Source organism: Harpia harpyja, chromosome 17 (genome assembly GCF_026419915.1).
Source record: "Harpia harpyja isolate bHarHar1 chromosome 17, bHarHar1 primary haplotype, whole genome shotgun sequence".
In the NCBI taxonomy this organism is placed as follows: domain Eukaryota; kingdom Metazoa; phylum Chordata; class Aves; order Accipitriformes; family Accipitridae; genus Harpia; species Harpia harpyja.
This window is the reverse complement of record NC_068956.1, coordinates 24126652-24139308: the sequence shown is the minus strand read 5'-3', so window position 1 is coordinate 24139308 and position 12657 is coordinate 24126652. Positions and strand designations below refer to the sequence as shown.

Below are 12657 nucleotides of genomic sequence, written 5' to 3'. Positions count from 1 at the left end.
TGTTTTCCCTCAGGTGTTCTGGGGTCACTGCATCAATGCCCTGATCCATTCCATCATTCTCTTCTGGTTTCCACTGAAAGTGCTGGAGCATGGTAAAGGCTTCATTATTTCTTATGTCAGTAACTGATGTTCAGTCTCAGAGAGCCAGTGTGTTTGCAGAACAGGAGGTCGTGACAAGTCCCAAGAAAATAATGCTGACAGACAGCTCAATAGGCTGTAGCTGCTGAACTTGGCTAGTTATCTAGTGGCTTTCAGAACTTATTCCAATTAACATAATTATTGTTCATATAGTGAGTTTAACACGTGAAAAATTAAACTGCTGCTTTGCCAAAAAGTCTTAGTCGAATAGTGAATAATGTTCTGTAAAATGCCTTTTTTTTTTTTTTTTTTTTGGTAGTGGGTTGAGATCTAAACTTTTTACTGTATAATGTTCTTACAGCAGCTGTATTACAACCATTTGCTTTATATCTTTTTGGACCTTTCCCATTCCATAACACAGTACTGTAAAATGAAGGATAAAATAGAGAGATTTCACTACTGTTGAAGTCTGTGGAAAAAATTAATTGGCTGGAATGGAAGTAGACCACATTAAGAGTCAGAGATATTAGGGAAATGAGACTTTTTCTTGTACAAATTAGGCTTATTAAATCTTGCTTTCCATGAAAGGTAATGCAACTACGTGGTATTTCAGGGAACAGTAAATCCCATATGGTTCCTACCTAGCTTTGCAATATAGTTGTGTGGGCAGGAAGAACCATGGGAAATCTGTTCTTTTACTGTTGTAAGAAATAGGACTAGATCAGATGAGGAATTTTGGGGCAGGGGCGAATAGTATTTATCTAAAATAATGAATTTTTCAAAACTGGAACTCCTTCCTGGAAAACACTAATTTCAGGACAACCTTCTCAGCTCCAGGATGGATTAATTGGGGAGGAGGTGAAAGAAAATGGAAAGGGAGAGAAGATGAATGCTCACATCAGAGGCATGATGTTAAAGATACTTGTGGGAGGCAGGTTCGTGTTCCTCTACCTGACTGAGTAAAGTGTCAGTATCGTATCCACAGTGGCGGCTTCACATGTTGTCTGATGGACAAGACAAGAAAGGGACTTCCCTTTCCTCCATATGTGGGCTGGGAGCTTGGTTCAGTTTTGGGGAGAGGGTTTTCATGCTTGATTGTTTTTTGTTTTGATTTGAGGGTTTTTGTTGTTCTGTTTCACGTAAAAATATTTATGTGAAATGTTAATCTCGAATAGCTCTTCTTTAAATCCCGCTTCAGAAATTTTAGGCTGATGTCTGTAGTGGTTACAGTTAAAGAAAAATACAGGTTTTGTTTTAGTCTTCCATAAATGTTTTTCTAACTAATTTCTAAATAGATAATGTAATTTTAATTTCAACAATTAAAATAAGACTGGAATACTCACCCGCTTAAATGGTAACTTTCTGAGTTCCTTTGAATGGGTTGTTTAGTTTGCTTTCCGAAGAGCAATGAATATTGAATTTTCAAGTTTCTTTGTATTTCCAAGTGAAAAAGGGATTTCAGTGCTAGAGACAAAAATGCGCCACTCACATTGGGATGTTTTTTAACCTCTCGAGTTCCTTAGAATGTGAAGTGCATATAGTCTGTGAATGGGCACTTGTATGGCTTTAGAAATGAATGTTCACTGAGCGTCCTGCTGTTCTCATTAACAGAAATATCATTCCTTTCAGGACTGCTTAGCCTCCCAAAGTGGAAGGTCATGGAAATCACTGGAGAAAGGCATTAACTTCATGCAGTAAAATGTAACTTTAAAAAAATTGAGATTTACACCAAAATTATTCAATTATTTAAATATGCACTGTGTTGTTGCACTAGAACAATATATCAGCAAAGTCATTAGGTCAGTTTATTCTAGATCTATCAAAACCAATATGTATTTAGGCATGCCTTTTTCTTAATAAACTGAGACTTCTGGCATCAGCAGGGTTCACTGGACATGGAAGGCTCAGTTCTCTGGTGCTCTTCACCTTTTTCATTGACACTAGAGGAAAGAGCGAAGTGGCTGTTAAAACTTGATGTGTATTTGTGAATGACGTGGTAAATACCCAAAGCCACAGAGTACCAGGGGAGGAGTTGGGCTGATAGAGATGCCAGTGGCTAGAAACAAACCAATTCCTAACCAAGCTGTCTCAGGCTTTAGCTCCTGTTGCAATGTTAGTGACTAGTCTATCCGGTGCTGTTTCTTAGTAGTTGGGGTTTCAAAGAGAAAAGAAAGCAGGGGTATAGAAGCAGCAACCTCTGGAGAACATTCACAAACTGTCAGTTCTTTGGAGACAACCACATCCAGCCATTGTAGAAGAAAAACATAACAAGTAGCTTGGAGTAACTGCACTGACTAAATATATAGTCCTTTTACCCATAAGCCGAGCAAAGTCTTCACCACAGAGGTCAGGGTGTCAGGGACTCTTCTCTGTAGACTTAATAACTTACTGATCCTGGAGACCTATGTTACAGGAACGTAGTTAACTAAGTAGATGACCCTAGTTTAAGAATGTCAGATCCAGTTTTGCAAATAAATCTAGCAAAATGGTACCCTTGTAGTAGAAGCACTGTGCTAGGCAGTGTGTGTTTAGGAACAGGTCCAAGGTTTTATCTTAAGCCTTTTTTATCCCTGCTGTTTGTGTATTTCTCTAGCAGTTGTCTTAAAACCTGTGAAAACAGCACTACTTATCATGCTTGAGTAATGCTTGAAAGCTCCTGTGAGTACAAGTTCATTTGGCATTAGCGTGGCTGTCGAATGTGCTTTCATGGTGTTCCGGTTTTATTCAACAACACTAAGAAAGACTAAACAGACATTTGAAGTATTGCCACGGTTGGCACTTTCAAACGATAGATTAACATGTACTTACCCTTGCGCACGCTTGACTAGGGCAAGGGTGCGTAGACTGAATGCTGCTCAGGTACAGAATTAACCTCCAGTGAGATATTTTAGATGTTACACGTGTCCTTTAGAGATGGAACCTTTGCGGCTTTTCTTATTTCAGTTCTATTTCACCACAAATCAGCTGGTGTTTTACAGGCTTTTTCTTCACAGGCACAGCAAATAATGGGATTTGTTAAAGGTGTCAATAAGTAGTACAGAACAGATGGTGACAGAACAAGTGACGCTGACATACCTCAGCTCTTACGGGCAAATTACACGTTAGGGTCTGGCAAACACTTCCCATTTTGCTAGAATGGCTTCTGGCAACCAGGACTATGGATATATGCTCTATCCAAGCATCGTGTCTCAGTCCTGGCTTACCACAACTTCTGCATTACCATTATGTCACAGTTTCTAAAAGTGCTCTTAAATGTTCTGAAAGGCAAGGTTGGCACCAGTTATTTTCTGCTGAAAATCTCCTTGTTATTTCATCCATTCTGTTAATAAACTGATAACAAATGTGATAATTTTTCTTTTTTTCTTTTCAGATGCAGTATTCACAAATGGCCAGGGAATTGACTATTTATTTGTTGGAAACATAGTTTACACTGTAAGTTTGTGTATCCTAGCAATTTTTGAATGGTAGAATTTCTTTACAGTTTTTTTATACCATCAGAAAATGATGTAAACCAGAAGAAAGTGTACAAGTAAAATAAAATCAAACTTATGCTGGCTGCATGATTTCCCTCCTTCTTTTTTAATTTTTTTTTTTTTCCAGACATGCACCAACAATATCTTCTGCTCTGTCCTTCCCCCATCCCACACTGCCAAGGTCCTGGGTTGGTACCTAAGTGGTAGTAACTTTTTAGGTGTAAAGGGGAGATCGGGCCGTGAACACCTTTGAATTTGAGAGTGCTAGTACTGAAGGTGTCTCTTTCTTTTTTCCTTGCAGTATGTTGTAGTCACTGTTTGTCTGAAAGCTGGCTTAGAAACAACTGCGTGGACTAGAGTAAGTACTTTCCAGTATATCTTATTTTATTAGAACACCTTCCTCCCCAATGAGTATTAATACAGAAAAGAAGTACTAAAAATCATTTGAGGCTTTAGTGTTTTAATTGGATCTTTCTTGTCAGCATAAGTTGCAAAGCTCTGTAAGCACTGGATGTGAGAGGAGAATGAACTCGTAGATCACATGGTATGTGTGATGAAAAAGGGCAGCCTGTCAGAAGTAGGAAGGGAATGCTAGAAGTATATTGCCAATGTACCTATTTAAAATTGAGTAAATCTTGCATGAAATCAACATACTACTGTAATTGCTTAAGGAAATAGATCAAGAACATCATCTTTGTACTCTGTAGCCCCTTTAAAAATCAATGCAAGAGGGAATGAAAGGTGTCTGCGCATAGATAAACAACTGGGCTTTGAAAACGTCTTTGAAGCTAGTAAAAAGCACTGGTGACTTCACATTGGATGAGATTTTTTTGTTTGGAAGCTTAGTGTAATAAGGGTGTTAGTCAAATGGTTATGTTGATTCCTAGATTGAGACATTTACTTGCAGTGAGAGCGAGCTCTGTTACTGACAGGTGTCAGAATCCGGCAGGGTAGTGACCTCTAAAGAATATGGGGGGTAGGAAGGTTCCTGTGTGATCAACCTTTGACACCTTTCTCCCCTTCTTTCCCCCAGCTCCTCTGAAACGCTAATCTTTTGATTTTGATGGAGTCCCTGTTTCTCCCCCCCCATGAGATGCCTTACGGGAATCTAGTTTTCATGACATACTAAGACGCTGCCCTCAAGACCAAGCTGTTTTGAGGACTCTCGTATTCTTAGTTTAGCAGTTTCTTTGAGGGGCTTGGCTTAAATCTCCTAACCTCATTGCTTCTGTTAGTTGTGAAATGTTTTCTTTCATTCCTCCCAGAGGAATTGTTAAGATTAATGAGCTGATGTCTGTTCTGAATTTTAAAGATGAAATACTATCTGTATAGGCTATTTAATTATTAGGGAGATGCTAATATTCTCTGCCTCATTCTCTCATCTGAAAATAAAATCTGTTCTTTTTTTGCTGTTGCTTATGCATAAGTTCTGTGTTGTGTACCAACATTTTAAAATGCAAAAATACTTAAATTAATCCCTCATGCACTAGAAGAGGATGTATCCAAGTCTGCATTGGAGGCACGTGAGCCTGTTTAGATCCTGTTATGTTGTGAATTATTTGATGGTTCCTCCTCTCTCCCCTTCCCTGGGTAATTGGTGTCTTTCCAGTCACTTGGGGATAATTATGATCCCCTATTATCTAAAATTTATTTTAAAAGATACCATAACGTTTAGCAGATCTCAGTTTTCTTTAACACTGGCATTTTATGGAGAAATTATTGTTATGCATGAAAAAGTCATTGTGTTTAGAATCAGCGTTTTTCTATATACATTTCTAATTCCTGTCCCATTGCTTGGACCAGTGACTCTCATCATCTTGGAATCTGATGTTGATTACAGTTATTGTTTCAGCTGTGAGCGAATCAACACATAGAGAATCTTTAGGTTACTTGAAGAGTATTAAATGTACAACATTGAGTTAAGCCTCTTCTCCATCATCAAGTGGATTGGTTACATGCAATTTGTTCTTGAGAGTGAGAGGGATGCTGCCACTTGGGAGAACATGATGGGTTTAGCTGAAAGCTTTAAATAAATAATGCAGATTCGAAGTGGTTGGGAGCCTGGTATATCCCGTAGGTAGTGTGGAAAGAAAGGCTTCCGTAAAAGTGATAACGTGCTGCATAACAAAATCCGCATGTTGGAGCTGTGTGAAGCAGCTTCATGTTATGTGTTACCTATCTGGAACACTGCACTAGCCTTTTTCCCAAACACTTACAGCTTTCTTCACTGCTTTACCATGCTTTATGAACTATTTCAGGTAAATAGGATGCAGAGGATAGCCTTAGTGTGTCTAGTTTTTGTGTGAGAGCCTTGATTTCTTTTTTCTGACTCTCATTCATTTAACACATCTGATGGACTCACTTCTGCTTTGTACATGAATTCTCCAGGGGTAAATGACAGAGATCAGTGGAGAATCAACGGTGCAAAGGTTGGTGGGGTGAGAGTATAAGGAACATTTTCAAGCAGGGCAAGAAGGGCTCTTCCTGAAAGCAGAAGCTCTTTTAAAGGTAGAGAAGCAATTCAGGCAGGTGCAAGCCTGAGATAAAGACATGATTGGGACAGCCATGAGAGAAGATAGACAGCATTAAATGAGCAAAGTCTTTGCTGAGCTGGAAAGGGCAAGGTGAAAAGCTGCAAAACTCAAACTGTCCTACCAGCAGACAGGGAAGAAAATCGGGAAGGAGACAAAAAAACCAATGTCATTTCAATAGCATAAATATACCTCTTAAAAAATAAGACTGTGTCTTGGATTGGTTTCCCTGCTTGCTTTTATCATTACTGGTTTTAATCATAAAGTCTGTAGGATTTTGCAACTTGGAAGCATCAGTCCAAGCTATCCAGAGCCTTCTGTCGACTTGTTTGGAAGGAAGGCCGTGTGGCTCAAGAGAAGGTGTCATGTCCTTTGGGAAAGCGGTGCTGGTGCTGTTCTGCCTTTGCCTGGGGCTGGCTTTCCTTAAAGATGAGTTCTTGCAGCAACCTTGCAGTACTTGTTTTCTGGGAAGCTGAGCACTACAGTTGCTCACTGTGGCAAGGCTTTATTTTAGTCAGAATCTTGACATGAATTGTCCCTAGTTTTCGGAAAAGCAAGTAGACCGAAAGGGTAAAATATCCCCCTTCCTCCAAGTGTTAACAAAAAACAAAACAAAACAAAAAAAACAAAACCCAAAACCTTCCAGTCTCTTAGTTTTATTCACATTAAAACTGAATTTAAAAATGTGGGGTTTTTAAATAAAGCAGTTGCTGGTCAGATCTCCAGTGGAAAACAAATCTTCCTGCCCACTGTGTCTGTCCATGAAGGGGCCTATCCTATGTACTGCTCATTAGCCCAGCAACTTTTAGGGTTGAACAAAATTCCAGCTTTCTGAGAGTGCCTAGAAGAGTGTTCTTTCCATTGCTTCTGATGTTTTGCCATATGAATGCTTCTACTGTAAGGCAGCTTCCAGTTGCTCCCAGCTATCTGCCAGTCTGCGCTGCACTGGTGCTGCAGACTCCGTGCTTGTTTGTTTTCACTGCCTGTGCTGGAGAAAGCTCTCCTTTCTGAGGATGCTCAGTGCTTCCAGAGGAGGAGCAATTTTCTCCTTCTTCCAGAAGTTTGTGTCTATCTCGCAGGGGGCAGAACTGCAATAGTCAGTTAGACACTTTGTTTCTTAGACATACTGTTCAAAAAGTCAACAAGTACAGTCATCAAATAGAAAGTATAAAGCTGAGAACTAAACATACACACTGTGTCCACCACAGCAACCAGTGTGTGAATTCATTCCCATGTTTCTATACCCATATGTAATTAGTAATTAAGATTTATGCAGGTACTTCACTGAACTGGAGCCAAAGTCATCAGCCACGGGAGTCGTTGCCATCCACAAAAGCTGGAGCCAATAATGAGCTCAGTTGCTTGTTACAACTGAAATTACTGATTCCATCCACTGCAGTGTAAAAGTAGAACAGCTTAAATCATCCTGAACAGCAAAATAGTTTGGGTGTGTAGGAAAAATTACTTTGTTTAATGCAACTGAAACAAAGTCTATGCTGGACATGCTCTTGGTCACTTTAATACTACTTTTGTTTACTCTTAGCGAGTCTAGAGATTAAAGAACCAGTAAAGATATAAGCTGCATCGCATCACTTAGGACACCTTTAAAACAAAAAAAGGAAAGGTGATTAGTAGATGTTGATTGTGGTAGTACGTTACACAGCACTGAGTCTTCCTCTGTGAAAGGTCTGCGAGTGGTGCACATGGCTTGTATGCATGCATTCTGCCATAAGGGATTTGTCCATGTGAACTTTAACCTGAGCCTTTGAAAATTTCTACCTTTTGATGTATGTGTTGAACCTGGCATGTGCACAACAGGAAGCAGGAACTAGGTGAGAGAAATCAGAGTACCAAGGAAAATCTGATGAGTTTTTGGAGCTCCAAGAAAGACAGATTGGCTGAGAGGACTATCTGTCTGCCCTGTAGTGAGGCAAAAATTAAAGAGGAGAGCTGGTTTATACTGTTTAAACAACCTGTGCTACTGGCATGAAACCAAGTGCGGCAGACAGGCCTGAGAGAGACCGACAGAGACCTGAACAGAGAAATACCTATAGGTTAGGTGGATGGAAGAAGTGCCCTGTGTTGACTCTCCTTCTTTCCCTTCTCCTTGACAGTTCAGTCACCTGGCCGTCTGGGGAAGCATGCTGCTCTGGCTGGTGTTCTTCGGTGTCTACTCAGCCATCTGGCCCACGTTTCCCATCGCACCAGACATGCTGGGGCAGGTCAGTACGAACGCTTAGCTGCGCGGTAAGCTGCTCAGTGCAGCGCCACGCTGTCGCCAGCGTTGCTTCTTGCTGTTTCCTGAACACTCACACAATGCCTGGAAAAGAACTGCGCTTTAGTAAGAGTGCTTGTACTTAATTTTAACCTTTTTTTAATCCTTGCATTCATTTAGCTTAATCTCCTCATTAGAAGAGCTTTTTTCCTCCCCAAAAGCGATATCATATGTGATTATATGCACTGTGGATACTATATAACAGTGCTTAGTTCACTTGGATAGCAGTGAGACTGGCTCTTTCATTAGTGCTTTCCTAGTAAGACTTTGTGTGTTTGACAAAATGCTATGCAGAAATTTAGTTTGTTTGTTTTGAGGTTTTGGTTTTTTATCATGGGTTCTTTCTATTCCATATATTTTGCTTTCATACTCCTCCTTTTTCTCCTGCATTCATTTAAAATAAACCAGAATTTACTTGAGAATAAGATGAGATGGTCAGAAGCAGAAGGGAAGCTGATATGTTACTGGTCCCTTTATAATACTAGAGGAATTTTGGATTTGTTCCTTCAGTGTCAGCTGAGTTCCAGGTGGTGAAATTTTCCCTTCGGTGTCATTATTTCAACCCATAGTGAGAAGATTGAGTCATGAGCCTGTCAAAATCACTCAAGAGCCTTGTGCGTATTTAAAATAGGGGTTTACCGTGAACAATGAAGGACTTAATAAATGTGTGTTAAAAAGTTACTCTGTAGAAGTGGAACTGCTGTCAAAATTACCAGAAAAAAGGTATTTTGTAGTAAGTTTAGAGTTTTCCTTGATGCAAAGATGCTGTTTATGGTACAGGAAGAAGCAAAGCAAACTAATTTTAACAAAGAATATAACCATATTTAACTCATGTCACCCTTGTGTACTAGAAAATAATAATTAGAAAAGCTAAGTGTTGGCAAGCCAATTAGAGATTTTTGAGGTTACTCTCGTGTTTGTACTCAACAAGAGCAGTCGGGCATGATTTTATTACTGTTCTGGCCCAATACATATTTTATTATCTTGTGCTAGAACAGTGGGGATAAGGGAGGCTATGGTAGATTTTCATGGACAGCTTTTTACAGCAGAGAGTGACAACTGACAGGCTGGGATCAGCAAGTAAGTGATAGACAAAGCCTTGGTCCTCTGATAGTATTTCATGGTGATGTTTGTGTGTTTCACAGCACATACAGCATCAGTAGCTCTAATTCACATTTTCACATATGGAGCAGAAATTTGACTTGAGTATCATGCAGAGCCATGAACTACTTGTTCTCAACAGCACACTTGTAGGGCTGCCATTAACATGTCAGCCTTCTAAAACACAAACAATAAGGTGAGCTCTTCCTTCATACAAGAAGGGTTAGGCTATCAGCTTTAGCTTGGTGTCGCTTTTTTTTTTTTTAAAGTAGCTCCCATGTTTTTTAATTGCAACTGCAACAAAATTCATATTGTGTTGGTCATCGACATTTGCTCCAACATAAACCACAGGTCTTGGAACAAAAGCTTCATATTAATAAGGTTTTGGTTTTACTTGAATATGTTTTTAGATAGTGTTTCTATTTAAACTGTGGTTTTATGCTCTGGTTTTCTGACATTATGACTTGAGAAGTGGTACTAATATCTTGTTGAGATGAAAATAATCTCATGTACTTTTTGGTGGAGAACACATTTACTTCGATTGTCTGGTCCAGTACTTGTGGAGCTGTGTCCCTGGGTCGGTAATCATCAAAGATGTTAAGGATTGTTCATTATTCTAGAAAGACGCTTTATGAATACAAGCAGTCAGAAATAATCTGTTGTGTGGCTTTCAGTGTGTGTGTTGGGGGATCAATACTATTCTATCTGTTTTCTTGTCTTTTTGAGAAAAGGAGCAGCAGTTGGAGGAGAGTGGATTTGGGTTTTTTTTTTATCCTTTTTTAAAATCAAGGAAAGCTCCCGAGGTAAAGGGAAGTTGCTTACCACTTGTATTAACTTATACAAAGTCTGTTGAGTAATCAGTTGCTGTCATAAAACCACCATGTGGTGAAATGAGCTGGGATCGTGTTAGGCTGTGTTCAGTAAAATGAATTGCCTTGCTGCTTCCCAGACTTAAATTATTCCTTTACTCCTGCTATCTTCTTTTCTGCATTTGCAAGTAATCAAGGTATCTTAAAAGCTTTGTTTTGGTTTTGAATCTCGATAGTGTGTTTATCTTCAAATAAACTGAACTCTAGAATATTTTAGATCCTCATACTATGCAAATCCAGTAGCACTTGAAGGGAGCTGTTTTTCACTGTAATACTCACCTAGCATCTGTGCCAGCCGGGACTTTATGCCATCAGTAGAAGGCATAGGAGGTGCAAAACATTTTATTCCATCCATTCATCAAATGTCAGCATGGAGCCTTGCAGACTTTTAAGTATGTGAAAAGATGCTTTGTTTCTGCTGGGATTTATTAAACCATTTTCACTGAGTATTTCTTTCTCTTGCCCATTATATCTTGAGCATTCTCACAGGGAGAATAATACCATTTTTTTTTCCTCCTTGAGGGCAGAGGGAAGCAACTTAGTTAATCTCTGCTGTGAAAGAGTCAACATATTTCTTCTGTTTCTACTACAGTATTCATAATAGAATACATGTAACATAAGAAGACAAAGCTGTGATAAAAGTCTCAGTAGGCCTTAACAGAAGTTTTCCAATAGTATGACATCTGGTACTTTGGAACTAAACTCTCTGGCTGTTTTGGGGGAACCTTTTCAGACACACAAATAATATTTTCCTTTAATAGTATCAGAAGCAATAATGTGAGACCAAGGAATGTACCAAAGGAAGCCCTCTGGTAGCTCTCTTGGCTTTCCTGAATATTTGTATGTTTTTTTAAGAGAAGTTCTTTTTGTATTTGTAGAGAACAGTGACAGTGAGCAAAGTCAGTGCCTATTTTTTTGTCTTGCCATTGGAGCCAAGATACTTGAATGGGAGCTGACTTTGGATGAGCACTCCCAGAGGACAGTATTTTGTACAAAATGTAAATCCTCACCCACCCACCTTCCAGTAGTTATGACTTCCTGCCACAGATTGTTGGAAACAAGTGGATGCCTATGTTTTTAAAAAGTGCTACCCACTTTGATACTCATTAAGAGGTGGTACAGAAATGTGCTGCTGTAAGGATGTGAGTGCCTTTCGAATTATCTTTTTCCAGAACTTTTGGGGCTTGTGGCTTGTAACCCGGTGGTATTTTGTTGATCAGCACATTAGCCATAATTCTGCTCTCATGCAGTCTTGGGTATTCTGTTTGCCTGGCGGATCGGGATTTCATGCCCTGAAGAGAACAGTGAGCAATATTATTTGTGCTCATTTCTTGCGTATGTCATACAGGTGTTGAGTGAAATGCTGCTCATATTCTTTTCTCGTATGGATTTCTTCATAGGAATTGTAGCATACTTTAGGTTTATGGGAATAATATTACATGGTATGGATCAAAGTCTGTGCGCAGGAATTCCCATCCATGCACACACCTAGATACCTGTACCTGAAAGCATTTGTATGTATACAAGAAGATGCTATATATGTGTATGAAAGTGATCACGCTTTGAGTCTTGATCCAAACATATCTAACATGAAGAACAACAGATATCTTACTTTCCCATCCAAAGCTAAAATACTGTATTTTTAGTGTTTTAAGGGAGAATAGGGGTGGCCGGGAAGGGGTGTTCTTGTCACGCCTCTGAAGCATCTGTTATTGGTTGTAGATGAAGAAGGAACTACTACTGAGCTGTCACTTCCCCCCCCCCCCTTAATGTAAGCGTTGTGTTTTGTCTCTGCCTCATTAGTTGTTGTTACCATTAAGGAAATGTCTTTAGAAAGATCAGTATCAGTCTCATTCTTCCAGCCTGGAGGGGAGTGGGTAAAAGAGTGGGGGTTTTAATCTGGTTTTGAGAGGGTCATGTGTTGTGGTTAATCCGAAGTGCAGGTTAGTAATTTCTAGGTTTTTACGCTTTTGCTTTGTGCTGTATGTGGGCATATCTCAGAACTGGGGTTTAAGAATCATTTTGGGTTTGGAACCCATTAATTTGATCTCAGGACGGCATTAGGAAGCCCTTTCTCATCTGAGGCCTCCAGCTTCCTCACGGCTGGAGGTTTTGAAGTTGGAGCTGCTGCACTTTCCAGTTACTTTTGTTCAACTGCAGTTGAGAGAAGCTCCATCAAAATCACAATCCAATTAATCATTGCACCACCAACGCTGCTTCTGCTTAGTGGAAACAGCTACATGTAAGAGCCGCTTTCATAGCTGTAATGGCAGGCGTGCTTTTTGTTTCCTTGTGCTGCCCACATACTTGACAGAAGATACTTATTCCAG

The 12657-nt window shown here is 39.6% G+C and overlaps 1 protein-coding gene across 1 annotated transcript in view; it reads left to right on the top strand.

Moving 5' to 3' along the window:
* ATP8A2 (ATPase phospholipid transporting 8A2) overlaps positions 1-12657 on the top strand; it is a 356262-nt gene that overhangs the window by 240928 nt on the left and 102677 nt on the right. Inside the window, 4 exon segments of the mRNA XM_052812677.1 lie at positions 14-92; positions 3449-3510; positions 3853-3909; positions 8197-8304. Of these exon segments, the coding sequence (XP_052668637.1) occupies positions 14-92; positions 3449-3510; positions 3853-3909; positions 8197-8304 (306 nt within the window).